The following is a 24198-nucleotide window of genomic DNA, read 5'->3' as shown; positions in this document are numbered from 1 at the left end:
TAAGACCCAGATAAGGAATAAACAAGGTCATGAATGTAGAAGTCCTTTGAAAGTACGTTTGAAGGGAAACATGCAATTTCATTTTTTAAAGCAGTATTTAGCAGAGTAGCGTTGATTACTTCTGGCTGGACATTTCTCTTCCATAAATAACCAGCTGACTTTAAGGACCGTGGATTTACCCTGGACCATATATTTTCCCAGCTGATCATTAACTGTCAGGCAGATATTACTGCTTAATCATTGCATTTCCACCGAGACCGAAGCACTCAAGGGATTGTTTTTAAAAGGATGAGAAATTTTTTACTCTGGCCACAATCAGTAATGTTCAACTCCTAAGGCTGGTTATTCTCCAAAGAAGTATAGTCCAGAGAAGGGGTCACACATTTTAAAAACATTGCATCACACTGATGGGGTAAAAAACCCTGCAAACCATCTCCTTCATCCTTTCTCACATCAGCACTGACCTAAAATGTACCTACCTAAGAGTACTACAGAAAAAAAACCTCTGCCCCTTGCAATGTAAAAGTAAATCCTTATTTCACATAAGAAAAAAATGTTTATTATCCTGAACGTTTTTCAATACTATCAGTTGCTTACCTCAAATACTACAAATAAGCAATCTATTTCTATTTTTGCAACCACTTGCAGGTTTCAGGTTAGTCTATTACCATCTCTTGAGTGAGACCAAGGTCTAATTATTTTTGTTTTAAAAAATATCAAGGCTTACCACATCATTATTACCACTAACCAGAGTTATAAACTTTACTTTCACACAAAATATCGAGAGGAACACTATGTATGGGTCATATAAAATTATGAACCATCATGAGTCCGGGAAAAAAATAAGTGAACGTCTAGTGTAGAATTTGTAGTATCACTTTCAATATGTGTATCTGTTTTCCTATGTGTTTCAAACTCGTGTTTTCAGCTGACAATAAAAGGAATAGTAATAAACTAGAGCTTGATATTAGAGTACATGTAATTGCAATATTTGGCCATTTTGAACTAGAAAACTGGAAGTTTTATATGGTTCAACCTGTATTTCTATTCATGTGATCAAGGGACAATGACAATGTACAAATCTCTCTGCGCCAATGTTGATTTTTTTTCCTTTCTGAAAACCAATTGATTATTCTCCTGCCTAGTTTAGAGTTTAAATTGGAAAAGACCAAAATAAATGCTATCAGTTCTATTTTAGCTCTGTAATCCTAAAAACTGACACCTTGTACACTTCAGCTTTTTATCCATAAAAGTATAAGAGTACCAATTATGCTTACAGATTCACCATGAAAAAAGATGACTGAAGAATATACTTTTTGTATACACACAGAATCCAATATATACAAGTCTGTCATCTTCTGTGTAAAAGATCTTTGCTATAAGCAAATAAAAAACAAACTATTTAAATGACATGGGAAACATTTATAACTTAATGTTTTGTAACAAAAAAAGTAGGATTAAAAAGGTATGTAAAATATCAAACTGATAAAATTTTATAAAGGAATATACACATGGAAAAAAGCTAGAAGAAAATAGCTAAAACATTTAAAGTTAGTATTTCTGAGTATTATCTAGGATTAGTACATGATTTTTACTGTATATTTTACAACTTTTTTTTCAAGCTTCTACAATTTTAGAAAAAATACATAAGTAAAAGCTGAACTAAACGAATGACTCAACATTAAATATTTCAACTAATCTGATTAAACCTGAAATTCAACGGGAATTTTTAAATCTATAAAAATATTCTGAACTTCTTTCAGAATATATGCTCATAGTTATTCAGTAAAATCCTGAAAAAGAAGAATTAAGTGAAGAATATCACTCATGACGTTAAAATACAGAGGGCATGACACTAGTACCCGAGAAGCAGATTCATTAGCACAGAAGAAAGCTCGGAGAAGGCCAAAGGTGCTTAAAACTTTGAACTAGAAATAACAAAAGTGACATTTTGAATCACTTGGCAAAGCGTGAATTACTCTTTAGATGTTGTTTGGTTAGCAGGCTAATTATTTCAGTGAAAAATTACATTCTTAAATTGTACCTTACTGCAAGTAAATTTCACAAGAATTCAGTAATATTTAAAAAATTACAAGTATCCTGCAAAATGTAAATCCCATATCAGGTCTTTTCTAATATCCACGTATATTCAAGATTTAAATATAAAAATATGAAACTGCAAAAACATTGAAGACAATGTAAGTAAATATTCTGCTAACCTTGAGGTAGGCCTTTTATGGATAACATGAAACCCAAAATAACACAAACTAAAACGTGGGATTAATAAAAATCTTAAACTTCTTTGTGGTGAAAAGAATTATGAGGTTCAAATTTGAATTACAAGCTGCAGGGAGTATTTCTAATATACAAAAATAGATTAATAGTTGTACTACAAAAAGGAAGTTTTTCAAACCAATTACCAAAAAAAAAAAAAAAAAAAAAAATTCCCACCAGTTTAGAAAAACTGAAAAAGCAAAAAGGTCATTTACAAAAGAAAAACTACATGGGAAAATAAGCTTTTAAATATGTTAAATCTCACAAAACCCAAAATTTTCTGAAAGAAATAATATTCACTTATATTGGCAAATATGAAAAAGAGTAATAACATCAGTACCGGAGAAGGTGTGGGAGAGAGGACACGTTCAGAGATTGCTGCTTACAGTATGAACTGGTCCAACCTTTCAATGAACAAAAATTTTGATAATACAAATAGTCTTTGACTAGGCAGGCCTACTTCTAAAAGTACAGCCAAAGAAAATAATTAGTGAAGTGTGAAAAATGTACGTTCAAGAATAGTCTCTGTGATGCTGTTTATAGAGAAACAGTTACAGAGTGGTGACTAAGAGCTTGGAGCCGAGGAGCCAGGCTGTCTGGATGCAGACTCCTGATGCTAACTTCTCCCAAGCCATGTGACCTTCAGCAAGTTAAATCTTCCGTGCTTCAGTTTCTTCATGGGTAAAGGAGAGATAATAATAGTATTTGCCTCATAGGGTTTTAAGGATAAAATAAGCAAATAGATGAAGAGCACCTAGTACATTACCAGGAACTTAGTAAGCACTCAATAAATATTATCTATTACTATTACCGCTGAGAAAAAAAATTGTAGAATGCCATTTATAGGGATTGCTTAAGTAAAGGATATTGATCAGAAGATCGGAACACTATGCGGTCATTAGAAATGAAGATGCAGAATTATATTTATAAGCATGGGAAAAATGCCATGGTAGATGACATTAAGTTTTTAAATAAAAGTTATAAAGTGGTATTATTTTACTACCCCATCTTTACTCAAACAAATAGAAATATACATGTGAGCATGCAGAGAAAAGAACATGGAAGCACATAAACCAAAGTATGAACAGTGACTGAATCTGGCTGTAGAATTATGGATAAGTCTCATTTTCATCCTTATACTTGCGGTTTTTTGGTATAAAAAAATTTTTTTTTACAATTAACATGTTATTTTTATAATTAAAAAAACCTTATACCTATTTTGAAAACAATAAAAAACGCAACTGGAAAGTCAATTACCATAATTAGAAGTGATGGGGGATTGATAACATAGGAGTACAGGCAATGAAGTAACCACAGGAAAGGGCTCGTACAGGTTTCAGCAGAGAAAAAGACCAAACTTTCTAATCACCCATTCTTTAATTACCAAAGACGTGTTTATAGAGGATGATGATAATATATACAAGCGTGCTAAAAATTAAATGAACAACTTGCATTTTATAAACAGATGCTCACAGGTTATAAACACATGAATATGTGAGACTAGGGCTTGGCCTTAATCTTTAAAAAGATCAACCATCTACATTTTTCAATCCAAATGACTAATTTTCCAAAAGTAACATTTGGGCTGCAAACCAAACAAAGCTGCTTAGCAGCAGTTAGCAGATAAGATGATGGCAACATTGTAGGCTTATCTGGTTACACATCCTGTTTATGACTACAAATTTAGCTGATCTCATCTAATATTAACTGATGATGTCCAAATACCTAATTACACACACATACATCACAGAACCACAGGTTATGACTTAGTGACTTGGTACCATTAACTTAGTGTGTTATTTTTCTGCAAGATTTGAAGGACACCAATAGCAGCTTTAAAACGGCTTTTATACTGTCACTAAGCAAAAATGTAACATCTCAGAAAGAAGCACACGTGGCAGGCCTTATCATTCAAAATGTAAAACTGATTTATCTCTTTAAGCTTCAGAAATATCTATAATATTACTGATTGCCTTATTAACAATGAAACATTTGTTTCAAGGGATAGGATTAATTTATAGATCTATAGACCAAAGGCAAAGGAAGTGGAGATGAAACAGAATTTGATCAAAATGGCTTACTCATCAGTAGTAACTGGCAGATTTGTTTTAATTACTGGAGATTAAATTCTCTTATTTTTGATGTTATTAAATGATGGAAACTAAGTGTATACAATGGGTTTAATGCAAAGTGTAAAGAATACTAATAAACAACCAAAAAACAAATCTCAGCTAAAGAATCATTAGGGGGTCTTTAGTCTCTTCACCAATGTCTAGTTAACAAATTGTTTAAAAATTAACTAACAGAAATGCAAATGTTTAGGTTTTCCTAATATTATTCCCAGCTTCAAATACCTTTTCTCAAAGGAAATATCACATTCAAAGGAGTCATATAATAATATTGGGGAAGTAAAACATTTACAGTGGAGTTGCTGTTTATGAGGAACCTAGGTTCTCCATGGGAGGGTGAAAGAAGGGCTCTACCTCGTTTCCTCCTAGCTCCTGTTTCCCATTGCTACGGTTCACTCAGAGGGACAGAACTGTGCTGGGCTTCCAGGTTACCTTATCTGGCCCCTCTGGCAGCCCGTCAGGAATTCAGATTCTAGTCCATGGCCCAAAAGTGATGGGGGAAGCGCTGGGCAGGTGGCTGGTTGGCCCAGCTGCAAGGCAGCAGCCAAGGAGAAGGATCCAGCACTCCCCAAGGACAGGTGAAAGGTTAATCCCTGGTGGCAGATTACCTAGGAGGTGGGCAGTGCCAAGGCAATCTGAGGTCATAAGATGCGTGTCTGATACAAGTACTAAGATGAATAAGTTGATTTGTATTTAGAAGTTTTATTGGATAAGAAAAACATTTTCTTTAAATATTAAAAATCATGCTCAACACTGTAAGATGATCATAATATATCTAAGAAGAAAGTGAAAACTAGATAACTTAGGTAAGAAGAATCATGGTTCCCATTTCATGTTTCTAAGGAACTCACTTCAGTAAGTGGTATAATGGGGAAAAAGTACGAAACCTGATCTTTCCCTTAACACAACTGTAAGTGCTGTTCAGTTAAACGTCTATGTGTTCCAACACCACTTTACCAGCTGTCTACTATGCACCAGGACTTCTCTAATGGTCTTGCTTAATTAAGCATCAGAGCAAACTCTGTAGGTCCCATTTTACAGAAAACTTAACAGAAAAATAAATAATGCAGAGGGTCAAACCTACCAAATAGCAGACATGGACTAAAATAACTTTCTTTTATTATCCCATGTTATCCAAGCCACTGAAAATCCAGTACCCATTTTAATGATAATCAAAACTTGGGGAAAGCAATTCTTGCTAATCTCTAAGAATAATATTCTTGTACTTTTATCACTTTGTCTTAGAAACTGCAATATTAGTGGTTTCTTTAAAAAATCATATTTTATATATATAGATAACTTACAGTCTAAATTTTGCCAAATTTTTCATAGAAAAATATTACTGTACCACAGTATATTATAAAAACATTATTATAACATTATTATACAAATGTAGTGGCCTCTGTGGGGTGCTACTCTCATATGCCCCTTCACACTAGAAGCAGTCATTACTCAGGTGCTCAGAGTGTTGCCTACTTATGGCTCATAGCTGAGTCCCTCCCCTAAGATTACATCACCTCCCTGAATGATGCAGGCACAGCTCCCCTCCAATGACTGATGGAGATGAGGTAAATGGACCAACCTCCTTGACTCAATTTAGGATATCCCTCACAGGCCATTCCAACTTCTAAGTAACCCAGGGACTGAGTGAGGCCTTTGTTACAACTGTATAGCAGTTCAGCTTCTGCCTAATTCTACTTCCCTCAACTCCTTACAGGTGTGGTTCTAAAAAGCACTACCCAATAAAACTCTGCCTGAACCCTCAGCTTCAGGGTTTAGAACCTGAACAATCCAGCCCTATGACAAGAAGAGATACAATAATATTCAAAGTGATATGACAAAATGATAGAGAGGAAATTAGAGTTTTAACTGTGTTTATACTAGGGGAAAAAAAGAGACCATAAATAAATAAATACCCAACTAGAGGGGAAAAAACAACCCTGAGGGCCTGACAGGAAAATGAACAAAAGACACAAACACATAGAGAGAAAGATACACAAATGGCCCTTAAACGTAAGTAAAGATGCTCAACTTCATTTATAATAAAATAAATGCAAATTAAAACTATGTTAGCAACAGTCATGAGCAATCTGAAAATAAAATTAAGAAAACAGATTCAGAATGCCATCCAAAAGAATATACACTTAAGAATAGATTTAACAAAAGAAATATGAAACTTGTACTTGGAATATTATAAAACAGTTTTGAAAGAAATTAAAGAAGATATAAGTAAACAGAAAGACATCCCATGTTCATAGATTGGAAGACTGAATACTGTTAAGCTGGCAGTACTCTTCAAACTGATCTACAGATTCAACAGAATTCCTGTCAAAATACCAACTGGCTCTTTTTGCAGAAATTTACAAGATGATCTGACATCTTGAAAAAGAAGAGCAAAGTTGAAAGACGGACACTTTGATTTCAAAATTTACTAAAAAGCCACAGGAATCATGACAGTGTGGTAATGCCAAAAGGACACACATACAATAGATCAAAGCAATGAAACTGAGAGTCCAGAAATAAACCCTAAAAATACAGTTAACTGATTTTTGACAGGAGTGCTAAGACAATTCAATGGGGAAAAATAGTATTTTCAACAAACGGTACTAGAACAATTGGACATCCACACGCAAAGGAGCAGAGCTGGACTCTTTCCTTACACCACACAAAAATTAACTCCAGAGACTTAAATGTAAGAGTTAAAATAATAAAGCTCTTTTTAAAAAAATCTTCATGGGTTATGCAAAACCTTCTTAGATACAACACCAACATAGTAACTGACAAAAGAAAAAATATACTGGATTTTATCAAAATTAAAAATTTTGTGCTTGAAAGGACACAATCAAGAAAATGAAAAAGTAACTCACAGAATAGGAAAAAATATATGGAAATCCTAAACCTGATCCTAAATATTTAAAGCACTCTTAAAACTCAATAACAAAGACAAATAATTCAATTAAAAATGGGCAGAGGATCTGAATAGACATTTTTTCCAAAGATATACAAATGGCCAATAAGCACAGGAAAAGACACTCAATGTCTTTAGTCACCAGGGAAGTGCAACAAAGCCACAATGAGGTACCTACTGACCACGGAGACTCCAAAATTCCTCTGAAAGAGAAAATGTAACAGAAAAACCGAAGAGAACAGGAAGGAGGCATACAAACACCAGAAACAAATTCATGTACATGTGGGAGTTAATATGTGGTAAGAGTTGGCATGGTAAACTAGAAGGAAGATGTAGTATGCAATGAGTGATTTGGTAACAATTAGATATCTGCTTGAAGAAAAACCAAACTGCATCCATATGTGACATATACAAAAACAAACTCTAGATAAAGTAAAAAGCTAATCATAAAAAAGCTATAAATATGACAAAAGAAAAAATATGTGTAATAATACCTTTATGGTATTATTGCTAAGGAAGACAACATTATTAAGAAATATTAGTAAGACCTGAATCTCCATAAACAGAAAGAGGAAGAATTGACACATTAAGTAAATTAAAATTAACAAAATTTAATAAAGCACCATAAATAAAGCTAAAAGGTAAACAACAGGAGAAAATGTTTGTAATCTTTATAAGAGACAAAACATTATTTTTGAGAAGACCTAAGGAACCCCCATAAAGCAGTAAGACAGATGTACATCAAGAGTCAGGAAGTTCACTGCACCTTTGTGTTAATATCAAAAAATTGACAGCAACCTCAGTGCTCATCAATTGAGGGGTACTTAAGTTAGAGCAAATCCACACTATTTAATAGTTAAAAGAAAAAGATAAATATTTTGACATTAAAAGTTCTAATAAAACAAAACCATAAAAACAATCAAGCTTCACTTGCATCTTGATCCCATTTATATTTAAAATAGATTTATGGCTGTGTTCAAAAAGAAGGACACATACCTACTGGTTACTGATTTTTATCTCTAGGGAGGAGAGGTTAGAATGGGGGGAACTAATGGTGGGTATTTTTAGTCTATATACCTCTGTATTGTTTGAATATTTTATAACAATAATATAACCCAATCATCTAAATTTAATAACCCCTAACTGGAAGTACATGTTGAAAACCCATTAATTAAGAGTCACCTGGAACACCAATCATATATTACTGGTGTATTTCCTTCTATTTCTATGATTGGATATTTCATAGCCAATATCATTTTGTATATAAAACTTACAGCCTTTAAAAAATTAATATTATTTCATGAGGATTTCCCCTTATTAGGAAAAAATCTTCCTCATCTACTGACCATACAGTGTATTCACCTAAGTTATGGAGGAAAGTATTTCCTTTGTCTTTCAGCGGTTCAGTGGTAAGAGAATTGTCCTTAAATGGCAGGCTTTCTACTGATGGTCTTTACAACATTTATGGACTAACTGTGGTCACTGACCTAGCTGTGGTCACAGGAATGGATTATCTAATTTTTTCTTGACTAAATAGGGGAACTTCAAGTTCAAAATAAACCACCCCTGCCTCTTTTAAATCAATCAGATAAATGAGTATGTAGTAAGTGCTCAATCAACACCACCTATTATAAGTACTATTCTATTTCAGTGAGAAAAGTACCTAGCAGTGACTTCTACATCCCTAAGTTTAGAAATACACATCAATTAGTAGATCGCAACAATGTGAAGGTACTTAATGCCATTGAACTGCATACTAAAAATGGTAAACTTTATTTTACCACAATAAAATTTTTTGAAAAGCTAAACTAATTAATAGAGCATATAATAAAAACCCATTTCTTATTTGATATCTTAATGGACTAATTGAAGCAGGTTACCAGAAATTCTAGACCAAGCCCAACCCAACAAAAGTCAGCAATGAGGTATGGATCCTTATGTTATTATGTAAGTTTCTATTTGCAAACTCATTTTCACCTCTTCTAGAATCTAGGGTTTCAAAATTACTGAATTGTCTTCTACTTACCTTTATTTCTTACATGTAGGTAACTCAAGGCTTACTTGGCAGACAGGTGTAAAAAGAACAATTACAGTCTTTTTACTACCAGAGAGCTGGGGAATAAGGTGTCAGTGGAGCCTGTATTTGAGACCCAAGACCCCAGCATAGCCTATGCAATGACATTATTTAAAATGTAAATCTCTAAGGTTACCAGGGCGAGAGTTACTCGGGGTAGAACTTCTCTCTACCGCGGGCTGCGCGTGTGTCCCGGAACGCTGCAGTCACTACAGTCTAAGCCAGGGTGTATATTTAGAGTCGTTCTGAGGACTGTAACATTATTAGTTCCAGGCAGCTGAATGAGTCTGTAGATTAATGGAGTGGATAAGCAGATATACAATTAAAAAAAAAATTGCTGAGAATTTCTGAGAGCTTTTAATGTGTGAGTGTTCTTTCTTTCTCTCTCCTTATAAGCAGAAGGAACATATTTGATATCAGAGGTGTTAACAGGAGACTTAAAAGCAGAGTCTCTGGTTTGCAAGGTCATGTTCACATATCAACAATTAAATAGCTTTAAGGAATAGCAGAGAAAATATAAAGCTTTACAAAAGTGACTGTGATACAGCCCCACATAGGAGACTAGTTTATTTCTAGTCTAGTTATTCCTAGAAAATAAATCAAGTGTAGTTGAGGTTACATTTTTCTCTCACTGATATATTCTGCTTATCATTTTCTATTTATTAGCAATGATCTAAACTTTATTGCTATTAAAAAATTACACACTACATCAGACTCCTTTCCCTTTTTGCTCATCAGTGTTTAAGATTAAATTTTTTAAATATCCTTTTTAGTGGAAGCAAAACTCATTTCCAGAATTTTAAATAAGGTTGTTTGAAACATTACAAATTATGGTTTCACAAAAAGGCTCATCTCCTGTCCTCAAAATTAGGATGAAAAAAAGGCTAAAATGCCCAAAACCAAGATGGAACTTCTCTGACATAACCTGGTTGATTTTTCAGTCTGAAATATATATCAGCTTCTATATCCCAGTGATTTCAGGCAGCTGTAAAGGAAAAGGGGTATGTGATTATAGAAACAGCAAAACGTCACTAACTTACTGAAAGCAATTTGGCCCAAATACAGTGGCGAGATTGTGAACATTCATGCGGTTCTGCACATGGTGCTTGGCTACTTTTGTCAAGAATTGGCAAAGGTACTTGAGGAGGCAGTAGTGGGTGTCTGGCAGCTCTTTTATTAAGTCTCTTAAGCTACTCTCCTGAGCATCGTTTCTGTCATCTGGAAAGAAAAAGAACAAAAAATGTTCTCAGGCACATTTTACAGCAACCATAACAAAGGCACACGGGTACAACACATTCTAACACTGAACTCAGAAAATTATTCCCACAAACTGAGATATGCCTTAAAAAGAGGCATTTGTGCTTTTCATTGATCTCGTATGTTTGACTTCTTTAACGTTGAAGAATTACTCATGTATTCAAGGCATTTGAAAATCACAAGCTTTTTATTTGGTGCATAAAATAGGTCTGTATTTCAATTTTGTGTTTTCTTGTCACAAATTAAGATAATGGTTGGGTATTTGTCCATAGTGGAATCGTCCATTTGATTTTTCTCTTCAAGTTTGTTAAAAACAAGAATCTCTTGGTTGAATAAAATTTGATACACGAGACCTTCCTGGGTCATGATGATCGACACCAAACTTAGTCATCAGCAATCTGTGCACAAAGGAGATCGAAGGAAAACTAAATTTTTACATCGCTTTTTTAATCTCCCACGTCACAGAGTTAAGATTTGATATGTGCCTTGTACAAAAGCCTAGTAATCTTGTATAAAATCAAAAATATCCAACAATGTGCCAAAATTTACAGGCAGATGTTTAAAAAGTTTCCTTCAATTCTCAAAGATTTGTTCTGTCAATATTTAAATACAGTAAAGTTGCTATCTTAAGTAAATTTGTATACTACTTTCTATCAGGGGAAAATATAAACCTTTTATACCAAATACTTTAGGGGAGTAATGACAACTCATCCTTTGAGAGAATGAAAATTTAATCCAGTCATATGTCACACACACTGGATTCTTCAATTAAAAAAGGGCCAGCTACTCTAGCCAGTCAAGAGTATAAGAAAAGGAAAAGTGAGGCAAAAAATGATGCAAAGGAAGAGGATTCAACAGAGTTACAGGATACATGGGTAGTACGCCACTGCAGGAAGTGAAAACACAGAACACACACAGAAAGTCACACCAAGTGCCACTGAGTGGCTGCAGGGCACTAGGTAAGAATGCAGGGTCGGGAGTCACTTCCTGGGTCAGAATCTTGGTTCAGCCGCCTATTACCCATGGGACCTTGGACTCCTCACTAAATTCTTTCCTTACTTGTGAATGGTAATGTTCACTGTCCCATAGGGTTGTGATGAGGATTAAATGAAGTGACAGCTGTAAAGTACTTAAAACAGACTGGCTGACACATACTACGTGCTACATTAGGTATTTGTTAGAAAAACAGAATAACTTCTTTTGCTTTACCTTCGTTAATTTGGTTTTATAGTCACACTGAGGTTTTAATGAAATGTCTTTTAACATGAACCAATTTCACCTCTACGAACGTTAGACTAAGTGATGCTGTCAAAAATAGCAATGCCAAAAATGTGCAGATTTCAATCTTTGGTAGAATGGTACTGAAGAACATTCTATTTAAGATTAGAATGATTAATTCTTACTGATCACAAAAATCTGATACAATAGACTATAATTTTTAGGGCAAAATAGATTTCTTGATTCTAGAAGCTTTTCATATTAGTTTATGTTTAAAAAAGAAAGAAACTCTATTCAAACACTTTGATAATACACAAAAACATGTGGCATATTGTTTATGGCAGCATAAGTTTCCACTGTACTATGATCTTGCCTAACAAGAATACATGAGAAATGGAAATAATTAAGTTTGGCATGATTAAGAATGAACTGAAGACTACCCATTTCTCATAACTTTATAAAGATAGATAAATCTGAACTAAGAGAAAGTGGACTTCTATTCACCTTGTTCTTTTTTTATGGTGACTGGATTTTCATGGGTGTGTGCTCTCTTTTTAAATTGTAGTTTAATTCCCAGCATTTCAAGATACAAGCAACAGCATTCCAACAGCCCTGCCAACAGACCTCTGGCCTTCTGGCTCTGAAATGAAACCTCAAACCCTATGGCAGGCAATGTGTGATGACACCAGATCAAATAAAACAAATATTCAAAACAGTTCTGAATTTTTAACATCTTTAGAAAAGAAGCAGTACTTTGGTCACTTACTTTCAATACTTTGAAATACAATGAATAATTTTCCCAGGAAATAAAACCGACAGAAAATGGGAGGGGAGACACATTCAGAGAATCTCTAACTTAAAATAACAGGAGATCCTTAATGGCATGAATGAAAGAATCACTAAATATGTTCTCAAAAAGCAAAAGTAAATATGAGGGGAAAATATATGTATCTCCTTATACCCAAAAGCATTTCTGCTTCCTCCAATGGAAGACAGTCATTGGTTCCCTCACTACCTGAAGGCAGGAGTGTTCTCCACCCCAGTGGCTATGACAGAAGCATATCACATCTGAACCTTAAACAATCATAACTTAGACCCTGAATCTTTGTTTCAGCATTTTGACAGTGCAGTAAAGACCTTCCTTTATTAGCATGACATGTCTTCTCACCCTGATTAATTACATGCTACCGTCATACTGAGAATCTGCAATCTGCACTGTATTTCCAGAGATACCTGGTAAATATCACCATTATTGCCTGCCTGCAGCCATCCTGCATGTAAGATTAATAACTGCTCCACACCCTTTGAGGGGGCCTGGGGAAGAATGCCCTGTGTAGCACTGAGTGGGGGAGTGTGAGTGCCCATGGGCCTAAGATGCCCTTTTGATGTTTTCTAGAAACAAAGTTCATAATTACTTTATTATTGCTTACGTATTTTTAGATTTCCTGATACCTAAATATGTTAAACACCGCCATCTTCATTCATGTTCTTGCATTTGTATTGGTTATGACAATGTCTCCCTCAAGGTCTCACATCATAAATAAGAGCCAGCGGTGCTTCTATCTCAGGCGCATTTATTCATAATGTATACTTACCACACAGTATGTGTGATACTTATCACCTGCTTTCTTTGTGCTGGACACTAAACTAGGGATATAGCACTGAACCGAACTAACCTCATGCTTTTATTAAGCGTTCTCTTTGGGAGGAGACAGAAAATAATAAATTCCTAAGACATATGTGAAGTGGTAACATCAGCGCTGTGAGGAAACACAAAGCAGGAGAAGAGGGATGTCGGAGAAAGCCTCTTAATAAGGTACTTATCGTGTCGACCTTGTGAAGGTCAGGAAGGCCTCTCTGCTGAGGGACAACTGAAGCAGAGCCGAAGGAAAGCGGGAAGTGCATGCTGGGCAGTGGAAACAGCAGGTGCTAGGGTCCTAAGTAAGTCTGGGGCCAAGTGGTGGTGGGGGAGAGTGGCCGGAAATGAAATCAGGAGACAGTGGGGCGGGGGGAACAGGGCAGATCATTACAGTCTTACAAGCCTTGGTTTCCCACACTCTCCAACCAATTAAGGGTTTTGAGCGGTGGGGAGACTTGAAAGGACCACTCTGGCTGTTGCACTGAATCCAGACTATGGGAGGCACGGTTGAAAGCAGGGAGATTATAGGTGGGGGACCACTGAAACAGTCCCAGAAGAGACAGGCCAGTTGACCTAGACCAAGTTGACAGCAGTGAGATGGTGACACATGGGCAGATTCTGGATAGAATTTGAATGTATCTTGTTTGTTTTACATATGAAGAATTTGTGCGTGGAATATTCATTCAATCATTCCACACGTAGTTACTGAGTGACTACTCTACGCCAGGCACAGCTCTAAGCACTAAGGATACATCACTAAACAGAACAGAAATCCCTGCCTTAGTGGAGCTTGTATTTTAGTGGGTGAGACATTAAACAATAAATACAGTAACAGAGGTAGAGGAAATTGGGAGCACTAGCCAGGGTGAGGGGTGGTGATTGCAATTATAAGTAAGACTTGTCAAGAAGGCCTCATTGAAAATGCATTTGGGGGAGGGAATAGCTCAGTGGTAGAGCACATGCTTGGCATTCACGAGGTCCTGGGTTCAATCCCCAGAACCTCCATCAAAAAATTAATAAGTAAACCTAATTAACATCCTCCCACACCAAAAAAATTTTAAAAAAAGGAAATAAAAAGAGAAGGCATTGGATGTTTGGAGGCAGTTAAAGTTTAAAAACAAAATCCGCAAACTGGCCAATGTAAGCTCTTTCAGAGTTAGAGGTTGAGTTTTAAACATCTTTTAAATCCCCTCAATGCCTTGCATATAAAAAATGATCAAGGAATAGTTTTAACAGTTTGATACACAATTAAGACACTTTTAAGACACCAAGATAGACATAAGAGTATAGGAATAAAGAGACATCTGTATCTCAAATACATCTGAAAGTACTGTGGAATAATTTATTCCATTTACAGAACTAGCTGGGTCAGAGTGTTATGTAGGAACTGGATTACAGAGAGCATTTAAATAAGAAAATGGATATTTAGTGATCAGAGAGGAAGGATACTCAGAATAAAATTCCACAGAAAGGCCTCAGAACCAGAAGCGAAATGCACCTCTCCAGATGTACTGAAATATTTTAACTGTTACAAACTTGCAGTTATTTCTAGAATTAAACTAGAATAAAAATTAGAATATGTATAATTCATCAGTCCAAAAGGCTTAAGCAAACTTTGAGGATGAACAATGGTTAATAATTGAGATAGTCATCATTTTCTTTAACATCAATCTTTTCCTAGGACAAGAATGAACTTTCTCCATTACTGAAAAGCGCCACTTCAAATTATTCAAGTTTCTTGAAAGATTTCATTCATTGTTAGCTAAATTCGACCCATTTTTCAAGCTAAAATGCAAACCAACAACTAGCACACACTATGCGTGGTCTACAGGTAAACCTGTTCAGCAGTTGGAGAAGATTATACCATAAAAACGTTTGTTCCAGATGAGGTAACAAATACTGAACCATGCAACAAGTATTTGCCCTCATTAAAAAGAGATTGTGATTGTAATCAGCCCGGCTGGCCCTGTATCACAGGATGGCACCTAATTCTAACCTGGACATTTATCCCAGTGCTTTGACTTTTCAGTGCCATAAAGTTATACTGTACGACTACATACAATCTTAGCCTCAGGGAGAAAAAAAATAAAGCAACTGGCCAAATGCTAATCTCTATGACTATCTCTCTCAGGGCCACGAGAAGGTCAGTCATTAAAAGAACCAAAATATTTAGCTTCATGGCGCCAGATTTATTGAAGTCATTTTTTATTTCCTCATGAAGCCTCACACAAGGGTTTATGAAAATTTGCTAATCTATCCGATGGAACTGTGAGCTGCTGCTGACTCTGAAAATGGAGAGAGGTCACAAGCCTGAGAACGTGGACAGCCTCCAGAAGCTGATAAGCCAACAGGGAGACAAAGGACCATGGCCCCACAACCACATGGAACTGAAACCAATGACCTGAATGAGACTAGAGGCAGCAAAAACCCAGGCGAATGGACACCGGGGTTTTGACCTTGTAAGACCTGAAGGAGACAAAACAGCCGAGCTACACACCTCTCCCAGAGCAATGAAATAGTGTGTGTATGTGATGTTTTAAGCCACTAAATTTGTGGTCATCTGTCATAGCAGCAATAGGAATCTAATGCATCCCCAGTTAGAGATGACTAGGCTGAAACAGACTAATTAACTAACTTGTCCATGTTCACACAGCCTCCAAGGAGCCGAACTGCAACACAAATGTGGGCAGTCTGACCTCAGAGCAGGTGATTTTGATCAGTGTTCTCCAACAAAGTTAGCTGTTATTAATATCATTATTACACAGCACCTAGCACACTGCCTCAGACATGTAAATACTTAAGAAACGTTGCCTGAATCAACAAATAAACCAGCAAAATCAGTGAATAGTAGGGGGTGGGAACCTTCATTCATTTATAATAAGGTCCTGGGGTGTATGTGGGGAACAACATTTTAATAAAAGCCTACAAGAATGTTTGGGCACAAAAAGGTTTTATCAAATATGTAGTAATAATCAAAATATGAGTTATAATTCTTTCTAAATATACATTAGCAGAAGAATGGAAAAAGTAATCATAAAATGCCAGCTACCCTGGGTTACACTAGGATTTACCCTCTGCATTTCATTCCCCAGGAGGGGAACCACTTTAGAGTGACGAGCAGCTCACGTACATAATTACATCTTATGATTCATAGAATTGGCAGTTTTCCATGTAAAAGGAAAGCTTCTGTTTTTACAGCTCTCACAACCCTTGCCCATGACAAAGTTCTCAAAGGCCTCGAACAAATTTCTCAAAGGGCAGGATGATAAAGTGACTAATAAAATTTAATAAATGACAGTCTATTCTAAAATGTTATTGGTAAAACTACAAATCTTATCATTGTGATTAGCTTCTTCAAGATGCAGGGGTGTGTTTACTGCTAAATTAGCCAGTATCTACACAGACACTCCCGCTCCCAGAATGAACCTGCACGTTAGAGAAAAAGCAAAGGCAAAGGCCACCAGGAGAACAAAGACTTAGGTCATACTTTACACATTTCAGTCCTATAGCAAAAAGCTAACTCCAGATGATACCTAAATACGAGGTCAGCAAATCTCTTCTGTGGGCATTCACTGAGTGCTAAGTGCTCATCAGTGGGGACAAAGACACAGATAAACATATAAAAAAACACACAAAATAGTCTATCTAAATATCAAAACTGGGAGCTCACAGCTAGGATAATACTAGACACAGGCATGTAACAGGTGAAGAACCTGTTTATAATCTGGCAATGTCCGTACACAGGAGAATGGGGAAAACCATCACAGCATAAAGGAGAGGGAACCTCCCACAACGATGTTAATTTTCAACGATATTGGCAATAGCTCAGCTAATAAAACTTGTCTTTCTCCACAAATCTAGTGCTCTATTAAGTGGGCAAAGTACATAGGTATGTTGTCTCCATGGAAATTATATTACTAATAGTCTACCTGCCCCCCACTACTGGTTCAGCTGACACTACTGTTCAGCTCTGAGGTGACTGGACTGAGTCGGTGTCCTATGACTTAAACTATTAAGCCCAGAGTTAAAGACTGTTTGGGGTGTCTCTTCTTATGCCTTAAGTCTTCAGATTATTTATGGACTCAGTGTAAAAGCTGATTATGTCCATGGGCTCAGCAAAGCAGGTGTTCAGAACACAGCTTCAGAGTTCAGGTAGAGCTGCAGGTGGCTAGCAAACTCATCATTTGGCATCCCTTCAAACGGATATTCTTTAAACAAATTTTCAAAATTTATTTTATGTGAGTTGATTCTATTGATATAAGTTGTTTTACTTTTTTTTAAAATAACTCATTTGTTGGCTGTTCTCTCTTTTCCTCTTTCAGCTTAATCTAAACAAGACTCTCCTCACATAAAAGCATTAGTGAAAAATAGGGAATTTACTGAGGATTTCACTCAGTTCACAACAATTAATTCCCCCAAATCCCCAACAGATATTATCTTCTTTGCCTTTGAGCTGCTGGGTCTCTCTTTTTCCTCTTCAAGCCTATAATCTTCCTTCTATTACAAACCTCTATTGCCTGTACCATGAGGATAATGAAAATAAAAAACACAGACAAAAATGCAGAGAAATAAAAATTTCCATTCATTGCTGATGAGAACATAAAATAGTACAGTTACTTTTAAAAACTGTTCCTTAAAAATGTTAAAGTCACCATTTGACCCAGCAATTCCACTCCTAAGTAGATACCCAAGAGAAATTAACACATATGTCCATAAAAGAACTTGTACATAAATGTTCACAGCAGCATTATTCACAACAGTCAACAAGTGAAAACAACCCAGATGTCCATCAATGGATGAGTGGATAAATACAATGTAGTCCAGTCATACAATAAAATATTAACCAGCCATAAAAGGGGGATGAAGTACTGATACATGTCCCAACATGGATGAACCTTGAAACTTAAGCTAAGTAAAAGAAGTCACAGAAGTGACATGCTGTGTGATTCCATTTATAAGAAATGTCACTAACAGGCAAATCTATAGACAGGAAGTAGGTTAGTGTTTGCCTAGGGCTGGGAGGAGTGAAGACGGAGGTGGGGGAGAAAAGGGGAGTGTATGCTAATGGGCTTGGAGTTTCTTTTTGGAGCGATAAAAATGTTCTAAAACCGGATAGTGGGTATGGTTGCCCTCTGGGAATATACTAAAAACCATTGAATTGTGCACTTGAAAAGGGTCAATTTTATGATGTGTAAATTACATCTCAATAAAACTGTTACAAGGAAATTCGGTTGGCTTTCAAATCAAGTATGGGAAAAAGCCAGAAGAGAACTTTCAGTTAAAGATGAGTTTATCTACTTTTCCTCTTAATATCGCACTAAATGAGAGGAATTTTTGAAAGGTAAGGGATAAAGAGAACACAGCTGAAAAGACAACAGCAGATGAAGGATTTCAGCCAATTTACACACACACACACACACACACACACACACACACATACCTCAAGACTAGCTGTTCTAATGCAGAATAACTTGCTCAGCCATGGCGTCTCTTTCAAATTTATCATCCCACTCACTACTTAATATTGTCTCACAGTGTCAAAGGCCAGTGTGAGGAAAATATTTTTATGGGTACTCAGCAAACAAAAGATCACCTAGTTATCAGGATCTACAATGTTAGAGATCATGGGGAATTTTAAACACAAATGGGGTTTTCTCCTGCCACGTGGATCTGGATGGACACAGAATCGACTGGAATATCATCAAAATGTATCAAGTTTTGTGTAGACGCCTTGGTTTCCTGGCACCACATTTCCAGTGTATTCCAGGGAGGTTTCACACATCTGAGTGACTGGCAGCTTGGGCAGATATGCAGATGGCAATCCTTTAATTATATATATTAATATAATTATAATTAATTGTTTAATTCTTTTAATTCTGAATAATTCATATATTTGGCCTTGCTTATAGAAACCCTAAAAGGCACATACTGAAAACAGAAAGGGCTAAAACTTGGAGTTTAATGTAATGATTCTGTTTCTCATAGAAATCTGCGAGGGTTGAATACTTGCAAAAGTAAAGGAACTTCTCAATAAGGAAATATATCATCCGCTTCCTATGGAGCTCATCCTATCCAGGGAGTGATGACTTATAATAACCAGTATTATAACCAGCCAGCATCTGCACTGTACTTTAAAATGTGCAAGGCAAGACCACTTAGCTAACGTCAAACAATGCAGGTGGTTAAAAAACAGCCTTAATTCAAACTTACCTGGTGAACTCCTCACATAATGAAGAAAAATAGCACAAGGCTCAAGCCCAAGTCAGTATATTAAATTAGATTTCTTTACAAGTAGGCATTGTACTGATTAAAATGGTCCCATTATTAGGCTGGTTTCTTAAGAAAAACAGTTGCTGTCTAAATTATCAAATGCTCATAAGGTGAAATTCACAGGCACTTAACTCGCATAGTGTTTGCACAGCTGCTATCATAAATTTCTGTTCCATTTAAAATCAAGTATGGGGTGGGGGGTGGGGCAGAAGACAAAGGAAAATGTCCATTTAAAGAGACAGACTGATCACATATTCTTCCCCAGATCCCAGTAAAATGGCAGTAAAATCATGTTTATAAAGTATCAGCACCTCAGGGCAAAAAAAAAGAACAGCAGAGAAGACAGAAGGAGATGGAATTTCAAAGTCATTTGGAAGTGGATGGAAGTGACTGAAAACAGACTGTTTGAAAGCCGGTCCGCTCCAGGGCGAACCAGGCGAGAGCGCAGGCAGGTGGGCAGGCAGGCAAGCGTGCGGAGCAGCCGTCTCTGAGTAGCATCAGTGGATGCTTGCAATCTGACCTAGCTAAGGGCCAGAGTAAGGAACACAGTTGAAAATGTGAAGATTAGCGAAAATGTGCTAAGAAATAACGGGGCCATTAGCATACTTCCCACCTCCCTCCCACTCCTGTCTTGAGGGACTCCACAGCTGGAGAGAAAAATATTGACATTTTGTGTACCCAAATGAAACAGCTAGATTCCCCTCTATCCCCACTACCTCATTCTCCTAAAGTGAAGTACAGTAGACAAGCCCTCTGGTCCACATACAAAATGTCATTCTTAAATAACAGCAGCCAAAGATCCTCATGTGTTTAAGTAAAGAGAGACAAAAAGATCCCACGAACAGGAATATAGGGAGAAGAAAACAAAACAAAAAAAAACCATGCTCAAAAGCCTTATTTGTCTCTCAGAAAGATAAGAGTAAGACTGGAATGCTATAAAACAAAACAACATACTTTGAAAAAGGAAGAGCATGAATATACTGGATATTAAACTTGGAAAGCTACCATTTTAAACACAAACAAGGTTGGAAAATAAAGTTGATTAAATTTCACACCCAAAAAAATAGAATTAAAAGACAACGATCAAACATCTCAAGGAACAACAAAAGAAAGATAACACAGGTACATTTCCAAGACCAAAAGACAATATTTTCCAGGTTGAAGGGATCCTGCTGAGTATCCAACACAATAGATGAAAAGAGATGGCAGGAAACGGCGGGTCCAGGAAGACTGGAGGAGGAGGCTTGAGTGACGTCTACTACCGCGGCTCAGGTGGGAAAAGAAGTGAAAGGGCCAACAGGAATCCCCGCAGAAATAAAGAATTAATAAATTATTTGATATTTTTGGGAAAAAAAGGTACACGTGGATTTGTTGGAGCAATTTGGAAAAACAAAACAAACTGCAGACAGGCTTATAGAAAATTATGTGAGCGACAACCTAAGACACATATTAACTCCAGACAACAGATCTCACACACGTCACACCCCCACACAGTCGTAACAAGGCAAACAGCTATGAATTCAGCTAAAACTGTGACGTGACAATACTGGAATAAGTAGCAATGTAAAGAGCTAATTCTGCATATTTCATAAGCAGAAGCAATGAGAGACTGTTTGCAAGTGAGAAATCAAGCTTAACATTACATTATCAAATGGAAGCCAATATCAAAAGAACAGTGAAACTAATCTCCTCTGGGAAAGAAAATAAGGGCTGCCAGAGGGTGAGTAGGGGTTTTCCATGTAAATCGTTCAATTTTATTTGATTTTTTAAATAAAACCATATGGATGTATTAGTCTGACAAAAATATTTCTTTAAACAAAGGAAAATACATCAAAGGCAAGATGATGAATTTTACTGTGGGTAATAAAATTACTTAAGAACAAGCACTTAAATCCTGATGAATGGTATATAAAATTCGCTTGTTGTCATCTGTTTACAGCTACAATATTGTCCAAACATAAGGATGCTCACTCAGGATACTATGTAAGAACACTGATAAGTCTACAAAGACGACTATGAAGTTCACATCTTCAACCTTGATACCCCTCTACTAAGCACTGATGGTCATTTTATTCATTTAAAATGAGCTCCTCATCTTGGCCCCACAATCTTCCCCTCTTGACTTCCATGATTTTTATTAATGGATCCATAATCAAGATGCCACATCAGGGTCTCTCTTCTTTCTTCAGTAAATAGTTAGATCTCTGAGATAGACAATTAATAAAGCCCCCACAAGGAGATCATCAGATCCTACCAAGCTAAGAGCATCTGAGCATTTGGGCTAAGTCCCAAATTCACCTGGAGGTAAAGAAGGAGCATTAGTCAGTCACAGAAGGTTCCTAGAAAGTTGAAGATTGTGCTTCTTCATTTCAGGACAAAAGATCAAGTATGACAGGCTGAAGTGTTTTATAAAATATCAAGACCCACCCTAGGTACAGACAGAAGAGATCTGAATTACTGAAGACAAAAGAACATTAGTTGCATCAAGCCTTGACAAAGCACAGGAGTTGGCAGGGAGCTCTCCCTGGTGCTACTTCAACCTTGCCTAAAGTTATTACCTTTAAAAATGAAGATTCATTTAAAATCACTTCATAATACAATCAATGTGATATACCACATTAACAAACTGAATAAAAATTGTATGATCAACTCAGTAGATGCAGAAAAAGCTTCTGATGAAATTCAAACATCCATTTATGATAAAACTCTCCACAAAGTCGTCCCAGGAGAAACGAATCTCAGCATAACAAAGACTATACAGGATAAGCCCAACTAACATCACACTCAGCAGGGAAAGCTGAAAGCATCTCCTCCGAGATCAGGAACAAGATAAGGATGCCCACTTTCACGACTTTCACTCAATGTAGTATTAGAAGTCCTAGCCACAGCAACCAGTCCATCAGTCAAGAAAAAGAAATAAAAGGAATCCAAACTGGAAAGGAGGAAGTAAAGCTGTCACTATGTGCAGATGACTTGATGCTATACATAGAAAATCCTAAAGACATCACCAAAAATTTTACAAGAGCTCATCAATGGATCTCGTAAAGTTGCAGAATACAAAATTAATATACAGAAATCTGTTATATTTTATATCCTCCAATTGATTAAAGATCTAAATGTAAAACTCCTAGAATAAAACATAGGCAAAACACCGACATAAATTGCAGGTTATTTTTTGAATGTCTCTTAAGGCAAAAGAAACAAAAGCAAAAATAAACAAATGAGACCTAATTAAACTTAAAAGCTTTTTGCACATTAAAGAAAACCACTGACAAAATGAAATGACAGCCTACTAAATGGGAGAAAATACTTGCAAATAACTGATAAGGGCTTAATATCCCAAATATATAAACAGCTTATATAACTCAGAGTCAAACAAATGAACAAACTGATTAAAAAATGGGCAAAAGATCTGAGAAGACATTTTTCCAAAGAAGACATATGGATGGCCTACAGACATCACTCAACATTACTAATCATTAGAGAAATGCAAATGAAAACCACAATCAGATACTGCCTAACACCTGTCAGAATGGCTATTTGTCAAAAAGAACACAAATAGGGACATTGTGCTGTACACCAGAGACTGACACGTTATAACTGTACGTCAATGAAAAAAGAACACAAATAACAATACTCCTAAAATTTGTATAGAATCACAAAAGACCATGCAATTCTGAAGAAAAAGAATGAAGCTGGAGGAATAATGTTCCCAGACTTCAGACAATACTACCTAGATACAGTAATCAAAACAGCATGGTACTGGCATAAAAATAGGCATACGGATCAATGGAACAGAATAGAGAGCCCAGAAATAAACAGATCTATGGTCAATTAATCTTTGCCAAAGGAGGAAAGAATATACTAATGGAGAAAAAATAGTCCCTTTAGCAACTGGTGTTGGGAAAACTGGACAACCACATGTAAGTCAATGAAGTTAGAACACTCCCTTCACATCATATCCCAAAATAAACTCAAAATGGCTTAAAGACTTAAATATAAGACAAGACATGATAAACTTCTTAGATGAAAACATAGGCAAAACATTCTCTGACATAAATCCTAGCAATGTTCTCCTAGGGCAGTCTACCCAGGCAATAGAAATAAGAGCAAAAATAAACAAACGGGACTTAATTCAACTTATAAGCTTTTTGTACAGCAAAGGAAATCATAAGCAAAACAAAATGACAATCTAAAGAATGGGAGAAAATATTTGCAACTGATGCAACTGACAAAGGTTTAATTTCCAGGATATGTAAACAGCTCGTACAACTTAATTAAAAAAAAAAAAAAAACCCAATCCAAAAATGTGCAGAAGACCTAAACAAGCAATTCTCCAATGAAGACATGCAAATGGCCAACAGGCACATGAAAAATGTTCAATATTGCTAATTATCAGAGAAATGCAAATCAAAACTATGATGAGGTA

At 36.1% G+C, this 24198-nt stretch overlaps 1 protein-coding gene across 1 annotated transcript in view; it reads right to left on the bottom strand.

The window, feature by feature from the left end:
• Positions 1-24198, bottom strand: part of FAM13A (family with sequence similarity 13 member A) — a 266497-nt gene that overhangs the window by 208133 nt on the left and 34166 nt on the right. The window contains 1 exon segment of the mRNA XM_032498189.1: positions 10426-10603. Within this exon segment, the coding sequence (XP_032354080.1) occupies positions 10426-10603 (178 nt within the window).

This window comes from Camelus ferus, chromosome 2, assembly GCF_009834535.1.
Source record: "Camelus ferus isolate YT-003-E chromosome 2, BCGSAC_Cfer_1.0, whole genome shotgun sequence".
In the NCBI taxonomy this organism is placed as follows: Eukaryota; Metazoa; Chordata; class Mammalia; order Artiodactyla; family Camelidae; genus Camelus; species Camelus ferus.
Note: the sequence above shows the minus strand (reverse complement) of the source record. Positions and strands in the feature narration are given on the sequence as shown.